Consider the following 11,111-nt stretch of genomic DNA (forward strand, 5'->3'; position numbering starts at 1 on the left):
TTTGGGCTTCTGAGGCCGACCCGGTGACCGGGATATCAATTAGGAGTAACACCAATTGCTGTCTAAATATACAGTTTATCAAATTAACTGTGATATTTATATCGTCTTGTATAGTAGAGGTATATGGGCTGTCGACCGGTAGTTCGTGGATTCGATTCCCAAATCTAGAAGGGTTTTAAAAGCGGGGAAGGTAATTAATTGATGTGTTTTACAGTCGCAAGTTATTTATTGACGTTCAAAATGATATCACAATATATTTTGCCACGACCTATGTCGCGAGGGGCTGAATTGTCACGTTACGAAGAAAACCCCAATGTACTGTATGATCTTTGTCTACATTTGGAGTAATATAGCGTAAACTCATATACGGAAAAATCGCAAATCCCACCGTGAGTCCTCGATGCGCCTGCGCAGAACACGACTTGAATACATCACACATAATTTGCCAATACAAAATACGAGCGCACACGTTTCCGTATGCGCGTGTGTGAAACAAAACAAATCGTTGAACCGTTGTCGTCGGTCCCAGTGGCAACAAAAAGCCGAGCGTCGCACGCTCCCGAATGAGATAGGGTTGTCGCTTGTCACTTGCCGTACATACTCGACCTGACGCTCGCCCGGACGCTGTACATCCCGGGCGTCAACGCTGGGTCGTATGACCGGTGAATATAAGTGCCCTCTATCATTGCAAGTCTATAGCTACATGGTTTCATAAAAAAGGGTTGCCAAAAATTACTTTTTGGCATAGTTGACAATAAATAAAAAGAGGTCGCAGGTTTGATTGCCGATACATAAGGTAAATGGTACCATTCGTAGGTATTTACATGTTTCTTTCTGATTCGGATACAATGTATCGAAAGTGTCTGTTTAAAACGCGATATATTAATTGTTTATACTTATGTGTTTTATTTTGATTTTCAGTGTAGAAAAACTGCAAAGCTTTAAGTAATTTATGACTCTGCGAAAGCTCAAAAAATTGCGTTACTACTAAACAGTGTTCATTCTATTCATTGTACTCGACAATTAATATTTATAAAACTTGACAACCCTACGCTCCCGTGCGCGGGAGTCACCAGCTGACACCGAGCACCAAACTCTGAGTAACAACTGGTGCAAAAATACCACAAAACAACCGTTAAGCTATATTAAACCTTATCGTAGTTGCAATAAATGTGTTTACCAGTGCATAGGAACACTTTGGACCCGTTAACAATAATGACCGAGAGAGCAGCTAGGCACGGAACGAATCGATGTCGATACACGGTCACATGGAGGAAAGTAATTTAATTAAGTAATTGAAGTTTACAGTGAACGGATATTGTATATTTTATGTAAATTAGAGAGGAAAAACAAATGGAAGTTACTTTATGTATTTCTATACTTGTGTGTGCTTAGAGACGATAATTTTGCGAACGTTTTATACTTTACAATATTGTATATGTTAAAATTTTTGTTAATTATAATGAATATAAATTAATGTGCTAATTCAAATTGCATTCGAAAGTTAACGTTTGGGTTTTATCTATGTTTTGCAAATAAGAATTAGTATATGTATTTTGTCAAATGTTTTAATAGTAAATTCACTAATATTTGATAAATTTATTGATAAAATTACAATAATTCATCTATATTATATTGATATAAAACATCCTTACAATACAAAGAAAAATATTAAAAGACCATGACATCGATAAACAAGCGGCCAAGAAACAACGCCACGTACCAAAATGAGCAAAGCATTTCCTTTCGGTTACGATAAACACTAATTAAGCGTAACAACGAGGACAAAATACGCAAACTCATTGATAATACAAAACAAACACGAAATTTGTTCATTGTGAGAAACGCATCGGAGTTATTTGAATGTGTAGAGTATCGATAGCGCTGTAACCGACGAGCGCCTTCACTACACCGACCCCACTCGCCACGTACAGCCGGTCCCCTCGCCGCGTCCGTCAGTGTTACTCGGGCCGCGTCACAAACGGTACCATTACACTGCGCCACAATGAGATTCGCAGCGCTTATTGCGCTGTTCACGATTGCGTCCGCCACGGAGCTATCACCGGTGGACAACGTTCGTGCCAAGTTTTACCTGCTGGAGCGCGATCTGTGGAAGAATGTGGTCGACCCTGCGTGGAGAGACAGCGGCCTCGGCGGGGACGTCGAACTCACAAAGGCCTTTGTCGGTTTGGACGATGAGATACAGGCCGTGCCGTACGCGCCTCAGCCGCAGCTGAGCTCCTGGATATGGAGCACGGCGCTGGAGAAGATGCACATCATCAACGGACTGTACAAGAGCTTCGTGGAGTTCGCGCGGCGGCAGGCGACTCCGGGCGCGGTGCCGGCGCCGACGCGCGATTGGCTCGACATGGCCGAGGCGATCCTCAAGGACCCCAGGTCGTCGGTGAGGTACGCGATGAAGAAGCTCGACGACCTGCTGGCCCATCTCGACAGAGCGCTGTTCTTCTCCGCTAAAGAGGTATTTGACGCGCAATACGCGAGTGGGATATATGTAACACCGTGTTTACATTAATCGGTTGACGTTACCGAGCTGTTTCTCAAACATTTCCATATATTTACACTGAAAGTTACTTCCTTCTGTGCCTATGACACACCACACGGGACCGTGCGTTAACGTAGCCGCATTTCTACATTCAAACTGTTCATAAAGAAAGGTAGTCAGAAACGTACGCAAATATAGCAGCGTAGTAATAACTGTTATTTTTTTACAAATTGGGTGCGCTCGCGCGGCCGCCGTCCGGGGCGTTTACTTTGCTCCTAAAATTAGACCTTTTCAACGTTCCCCTTGCGATACCGTTAGGGACAAAGGATATTATTCTCGTTTTATGGTTCGATGACAGGCCTTTGTGTGACAACAAAAGAAGTAAAAACAACATTAGGGACCTAACAATCTCTGTATTTCACTCCAAATCCAAAAATTTTATGTTGAATTAATATCGTCCATCCATCAATCTGTCCGCGTCCTCGTGACACAGACCTTTCTATAGTTGTGCAGACCTTGATCTCTATAATGCAAAATAAACATTTCCCCCACGTGCTAGGCAAACGCAATGCTTAAACAATCATTTAATAAATCTTTATCGACTTATCAATATAGCTTCTAAATGTCCTGTTTCTTGCCCAATAAAATATCTTCCCACTCCAATGTGTGATCAGACCGTAAATTTTTCAAAGAAGTCATCCAAATGTCTTTTCTTCGTATAACAATCTAGCCCGTTTTCAATACTCTGTAAAGAATCTGGTGCCGTGCAAACCGTATGAGTATATCCTACACAGCCTGTAAACTCCATATGTAGAGAAATAACGTAGATGTATAAAACAATAACAATACCGATACAACGATTGATAAGGTATAATTTATATAAATATTTCTGACCTGCCTCTCGCGGGTTTCATATATTATATGATAATATGCAGCAAAACAACATTACTTTTTATGAGTTTGTTACAATAACAATTTCAGACACACACAAAAATCTGACCCTTAAGATACCTACATGTTTTGTATCGTTTCTTCTATTTTATTCGGTTGTAATACTCAGACCCAAAATAATAATCTTCAAGTGTCTCTCCATGGATATTAATCATAAAAATCGAAATAGTAGTAAACAACAGTTCTCAGCATCTCAGGTTCACAACAGACATGGCCTAGTGTTATAAATGCGCATGTGCGTGCAGCACGAAGTGCTAAAAGTTATCCACCTCTTGCACAATCGGGTTTTATGTTAAAATAGATAATTTCGATATAATTGAATGACGAGACTAGCAAGTCCCTCGCATTCACCGTATCTCCATATTAGTAGTTTCAGAAAAGTCTTCGCCACTGACGCACCGAACCACTTTCTATATGTATTGTAATTATGATATTTGTTATGGAATTCAACAGTCCTTATACACTGCTTAACGGACAAGGGAAATGAACAAATCGGTGGTACCTAAAGCATTAGCTTATTCTGTGGTACCGCTGCACACACATATCTACCGCTGAGTATCATGAAGTCAGGCATGACATTAGTCAGTATGTTTACTGGAAGCGACCGGATACTGTTTCACCACAAAATATATCTAATGTGGAATGGCCGACGTACTTAAAACAAATAAGTTGGACAATTGAGGAAAAAAATCGTATAGAGAGCACAAAACCTTTTTACACAAGTATCCTTGAAACAGTAGGCAAAGGCAGAAACTACATCTGCGATCAAGTTTTCCTTTGGAACAGGGATATATTATGGCCCACTCGATTACAGTATTCTTGGCAATGGATATATGACGGGTCTTTATTAAAACTTGATGCTTAGATAGGTTAAATACTTCAGCGGCCTCTTAATCAAATTACGCAGCCATCTACCCAAAATCTAAATAATATTGCAGAAATAAAAGTCAAAGATGCTCATATGTTTGTTAAAAATTAACACATAAACGAATACTTTAATATTACACAGACCAAACGCCATATTTATAAACCGGTAAAGACCAATTATTTATACAGACGGAGTCGCAAACAGAAGCTAGTTATAATACTAGCATGATGAACAATTGTTACGCGATATTACACGGACAAAGTAACATGATTATTACGTTACAAATTCGTATCAATTAGGTGAATCAGAATGTTCAGTATGACACGCGTTGTGCGTATTTCCACGTACTGTTATCGTCAGATGCAGCTGAGAATGCTCATTATTAACATTGTGATCGGCAAAACAATAACACTCTTTTATTGTTATAATGAGTAGACAATGTAAACAAACGTAAAATTTTAATTAATGTTTTACAGTTTGAAGAGAATTGAGATCCACGTGCATTCAAAGTTATCCAAATGTGCCATGAATGGGGATAAGGACTTAGTAGGATTGTCAATTGCTATGGTCTATACGTAGTGTATTATAAACTTACTAATTGGTCTTTCAGTTGTTCAAGAAAGTATCAAAAACGATGATCAAGAGTTGATGGAATTTAAAACATCGTATGCATACAATGTCAAACCCAGACTATTCACAAAACGTCTCATAGATAACAATGCAAAGGAAACGCTCGTATTCTGATTTGAGTGCCGTTAGCAATACGATAAATATGTTTAGACTACAGAAACGATGATTGTCCTCATTGTCACGAACTTACGTACACCATGATGCAAATATAAAATTGTTTGGTTATTACTCATCGTAATATCACTGACTATGTGTAAGTTTTGTTCTTTAAAATGTTTGTAAAAGGATTTCCATGAAGCATCGCGGTTCACGATATTTACGAATAAAGTATTTGAGACCTGATATATGATTAAACTTCGGAAATGTATATAAATTTGTTTATGATAACAACAGTTTATGTATATGAACAATACTATAGTTTGTGGACGCGTTACCGAATAATTGAGGGGTATTGGATTGCTGATGTCTCCGACAATCCTCCCAAAGGTCTGATGGCGATCTACATAAATTCGGCTTAATAACATAACAGACGATGAACTATCCTCCAGAAATTATGAAAATCCTACATCCCCTTCCATAATCAATCAGCCAATCCAAAATACTTCGCAAATATAACTCATTCCCCCTAATTATTTCCAGGACGAGGCCTCGGAAACATGCACGGCTGCCATGTCTCCACACCAGCTCATCTTCGATATCTACAACACGGTCGCGCTCACCGAGATCAAGGGTTACGCCATGATGCAATTCTCGTGGATGCTGCTCAGGATATACGGGAAAGGTAACGCCAGATACTTAGTATCGATAATTCATTTAGTTATGGGCGGCGGTGGTCACTTACCATCAGACGTACCATTAGCTTATGTGTGTCCCCTACTAAAGAAATAATAAGTGTCATAATAGCACCAAACGGAAAGTGTTAACGCCGGTCAGCGAAACAATTCCAACTGGAAACGAAACAAGAGGCTAGATTGGGACTATAATAGTAGACGGTAAATAGGTCATTGTTACAGAGGCGCGGACGTCACGCGTGTCGTTATAATTAGATAAAACCTGTTTAATTGCACAGTTGAATGTATGATGGCTGCAGACTAGTATGATAATCGTGTACATTAGCTTAGGAGTGAAGAATAATGTAAAATGCATGTAAGAGACGAGTATAACACTGAGTTGAGACTTGAGACCAAGTATCATACTTTTTATATGTTCCTAGCAAAATAATCCTAATGCACTAGGTATCACATTTTTATCCATATACCCTTATACCTATGCAGACGTGAAGTTACATTTCTTTATGTGAGTATCGGTAATTTTAATTGCTTCATAGTTTTGGACGTAATTCTTGATAACAAACTTTCTTTCTAGTTCGATATTAAAATTCATATATTATAAGGTAGTTTTGTCTTTAATAGGGTCAAATAACTCGCGAAAATTAAACTCTGAATAAAGTACCTACCGATGCTTAAAATAGCGTCAATGACATCATTTAAATATAATTTAACAAAACAATATTATTATATATTTATATACCTATATATTTATAATGATAATTTAATATCATTGCATTTACATCACCGACTCCAAACTCGGGGATATAAAACTGTTTAATGCAACATCAAAACCGCAAGCAAAGCGATAAAATACGCTAATTAATAATGCTATTATTGGAGTTAGTTACTTATGAGCAAAATTGTTTGTTTAGGACAATGCAAACAAAGGAATGCAATAAAAGTTGTATAAACTTTTGTCATTGATGAATACATGTGTGCCACAAATTATACTCTAAGTTATAATAATATTAAAATTGCCTTATGTCCTGATTATTAGGGAGTAAATTACAGACTCAAATATTCACACATAAAGTCATGAGTGTAGATAACAGGCTCGTCGATTGCAGCGCTACTTAGATTGTCTAGTTAATGTAACTTATTAAACCTGAATATGTACCGCATATTATCATCAAAAAACTGTAATTAAAAACTACAGCAAATGTCGACACGGTTTTTTCTACCGTCAGCTCATAATTAAAATAAAGCATTATTCAGCACGTTTGAAAGAAAATTGAAATGCGTACACAAATTTTAACCTTAGCGCAATGTGACAAGCTAGATATTTATGTACAAAGCATTTTATAGACAAAAGAACAGCAAGGCCAGATGTGGGGCAGCTGTTAAACTGAAACGTAAAAATAATTCGCTTTGTAGTAAAATACAATTTGAGTGAACATTTAAAAAGCAGTACGACTAGTGACCAAGCAAAACATCGTGAACTAATGTGGCTTCGCCAATTGACCCGACCTTCCGTTCGTAAATGTATATTGATTCAGCTGCTAGGTACACCTTCATATGATATCTGGGAACACAATGACTAAAAATTTATCGATAAAAAGTTTCTCAAAAAGATATAGAATTTTAATTTGCACAAATCTAGACAAACAAGCCTTAAATACCGGTTTCCAAAAATGCCAGTTCTTTACTAGCTATTGTTTTAAGGAAGCTAATCAAATTAATTATTTAGGTATACAAATTAGTGGGTAACGTTAATTTTGTTAAGATTACGGATTAATAAGGCGTTGAAACATAAACTATTAAGTTGTTCAAAACCTAGAAAAGACTGTAAAAGGAATAAAAACATGATTTCCAGGTAACTTCACGCAAGAGGCGAGTTTGACGAGGCAGAGGTACAGCCAGAGGACCGCGCAGGCCGCAGCAGTCGCCAAGAGTGCGCTATCCGAAGCCAGTCGCGATCTGTACATGTGCGATCCGCCTATGCATATTGAAGGTACGTTCTGCCAGCAGACGTTGATGATAATGTTGTTGTTTCAAAAGTGTTCAATATTCTATATAGACAATTGTAAATGTTATCAAACGCGTGTAATAGTAATTCCCTCTGTACTGATACCCTAAAGCTGATCGACCTTCTTTGATGAATATTATATTTATATAGCGTTGTAACGTTAGTCAGGGAATCATTGTTTTTCACGTGTCCCCAGAGGAGCTAGAATGAGCCAGGACTATGAATCATATAGCATCTCCTATACTGCGTCTACACTGCGTCCTGAAATATTAAACACAACTCACGACCAATAACAATAAAACAATCAATCAAATCCTACAATTTTCAGGATCTACGTACGAGCAAGTGACACGACTACTGCAGGGCTACGTGGAGAACGAAGTAGATATGAACACGGATGGTACATGCAAGGAGAACTGCGCGCACTACACGCTGGCAGAGAAGCACGGCTGCTACATGGATCAGTTCTGCGCGAAGCAGACACCATGTAGGGGCAGGATCATCGATTGTCAGTACCTAGACTCGGACATGTGGGTGTGCCCGGCGGTAAGTACTAATTATACATTTTATCGTCAAGAGTGTTCCGCCTCCTGGTGTGACAGGAGGCGAGCGTATCGCCATATTTGACACAAATTCTAGACTCCGGGCTGATAGTGAACAGAATAACCCAAATATCACTTTGCCTGATCTGGGATTCGAACTCGGGTTCTTAGAGAACTGCTCGTATTGCGCACGTAATACAACTACGCTACCAAGGCAGTAAATTTAATAGATAAAGAATAAAAACACATTTTTCCTATGACGCTCAATAACAATTCTGGCAATGCAAACTGAAATTATTTACGTATTTCCAAATTGCAGAGTCGCAATAGCAACAGGCGTTACGAATGGATCGAATACGAAAACGGACGTAAATTGGGCAATGTTGGAAGCTGCTCGCGCGGCACTACCAAGGTGATTATCACGAACCTTCAACTTTGTAATTCCGATAGATTATAATGTACCAAACGTGTCACAATCATTCACATTCATACAATTTATTGGTGCAAACAATTGGAACAAACATTCAAACATAAGCTTTGATAACTCCGGAGTGATTTGCGGTCGAGTTTATCTCACATGACCTAACATGTGACCAAGGTTCACATATTACTGAACGTGTTTGTATACTCGACCACGAGACTAAACGGAACTTTAACTACTACGCCTTATAATTACGTTTCCCTTATCCGATATGATAATAATAGAGTATTTAAATTAAGTCATAGACAAACATTTCACGTTAAGCATTAAATTTCTTGATTAGCATCTCACTAATATTCAACGACGAAGAAGCAAGAGATTTTACCCAAATTAAGTCTTTTGGGTTGACTGCTCCCATTATGAATGGCGAGAAGGATTCGCCAATTTGTCTTCTGCAATATGAATGTGACGCAAGAGTTTCTCCAGGTGGACTCGTGGTGGCGTTGGTTGTTCTGGCACTGTTCGTACTGCATGTGTCTGTGTGACGACGCCACTGACTCAGACCGATACTTCAGCCTGTGGGATGCCACGTCCGACGTGAAGAAGAACAAGTTAGCCATTTGTTTCTAGGACACCCGCACACTCGGCTTGTAGGCTGTTTATTTTAAGAGTTGCGCTGCATGATGTATCTAAGAAAGTGACTGTATGGCTTCCAGTACGTGTGATATGATTGAATTTGTCTGTTAAGTTTACACAATACCAACAAAATAAGAGGCTTTCAGATGTATATGACCTTCCCAAAGAGGCATTCCATGCACATTCAAGAAAAATTGTAATAAAGAGGGAATAATATAATTTTTTAATTATATTTATGTTATTACTTCAAAGGTGGACTCCTGGTGGAGATGGAACCTTCTACACTGCTCGTATTGCTTTTGTCTGTGCGAAGACGATGTCAACAGTTCTGAGCGCTTTTTCAGCATGAAAGAAGCGACGGCTGATATATCCAACAACAAGTCAGTACCTCACGGGACAAAGGGCTCACTGACTAATTGTAAATGTTGAGGTCTTAGAGCCTGGTGCGGCTGCCATTTTACAAAACTTCATCGTAACATTTGGGATATTAAAATAATCTTGAAAAAGTTGTTTCGATATTCGATTGCATGTGCTTTTTATAGATTCTTTTAGTTTACTTAATTCAAAAGTTGCATGGGGTTGCATTCGCGCTATTGTAAATCACGGTCTGCTTTTGTAGATGGATAGACTATCCACTTAGTAATAAATATGCTGAATCAAAGCCAAAGTGCTCATAGCATGGGTGTGCGGGTGTTCACATTAACAAAATTGGCAAACCGCTTTTGTTAATAACTGTGATAAATTCTAGGGTAGTGACTGGCTTACGTCTTGTGAAGATCGGACGGGTGTTCCATTTACAAGTGCATGAGGGCACGCTGAAGGAGCGCGGCTCGGTGGAGCCGTCAGGCTGGGTGCCGGTGAACAAATTTGATCCTAATGACCCTGGCATGATGGACGGGATCGACTACCACACGCTGACTTACGAGAAACGAGCCATCGATCTGGATGAACTAGATTCGCCCGAAGGACACGTGCTGACCGGAGTCAGGTACGGGAAAGTTCAATATATTTTGTAAAAACGACATTCTAATCAATCAAGCTGTATTCATTGTCCTTACATGTTTTAAATCCGAAACAATTATCTGATCCAGTTATTTTTTGAATTTAAATCATGAAAAATTGAGCTTTAGACTGATAAAAATAACCCACTGCAAGTCTGTTACTAATCTTTATCAATCATGTTGCAGATTCCGCGTAATCGGCGCTCACTTGCACTTCGAAATCCGTTCAACGCCATTCAACTACACGACGGGACGTCTTTCGCCCAGTAAAAGTCAGTGGGTCAGCAACGACAACACTGAGGGATCAGACACCCCAAGGTTCGTGTGCATGCGGCATAACAACTGTCAGAACCATTCACATCTTACTGGTTAAAGTTTTTTTTTTTTTTCAGTAAACCAGTACAGAAGTCATTTGACTTCTTACTAATATTATAAATGGAATTTTGTGAAAATTTTCGATTGTTCGTTAGAAGTAAACGCAGAAATAATGGTATCTTTGATATCTGATGGTGCTATAAATCACTAGTTTTTTAAGGACTTTTCAAGTGGTAAAGGCTTTTCTTCAGCAGCACTTTGTATAGCATAAGTTTTTTTTATCACATATATATCTGGAAACTTAATTATTTCTTTCGAGTTTTAGTTTAATTAGCGATGTGAGCGAAAAATTTCCAACATAAATATATTCTCGTCATTTTCAGATCTAAATTGGAGTTAAAGACGCCAGATCTGCCCACGCGCAGTCACACGCGGATGGAGGTGGACT

General features: G+C 38.8%; 1 protein-coding gene across 2 annotated transcripts; it reads left to right on the forward strand.

Moving 5' to 3' along the window:
- Window positions 1-1,935: 1,935 nt before the first annotated feature.
- On the forward strand, window positions 1,936-11,111 carry LOC119189269 (the record flags this gene model as incomplete). 2 transcript variants are annotated; one of them, XM_037438429.1, is given in 9 exon segments in its annotated part: window positions 1,936-2,479; window positions 5,592-5,733; window positions 7,596-7,733; window positions 8,077-8,294; window positions 8,610-8,702; window positions 9,600-9,727; window positions 10,096-10,335; window positions 10,535-10,666; window positions 11,047-11,111. In XM_037438429.1, coding segments are annotated over 9 exon segments (1,630 nt in total), but the record flags the coding sequence as incomplete, so codon positions are not given.

The sequence above is a fragment of the Manduca sexta genome, chromosome 14 (assembly GCF_014839805.1).
Source record: "Manduca sexta isolate Smith_Timp_Sample1 chromosome 14, JHU_Msex_v1.0, whole genome shotgun sequence".
Classification (NCBI taxonomy): domain Eukaryota; kingdom Metazoa; phylum Arthropoda; class Insecta; order Lepidoptera; family Sphingidae; genus Manduca; species Manduca sexta.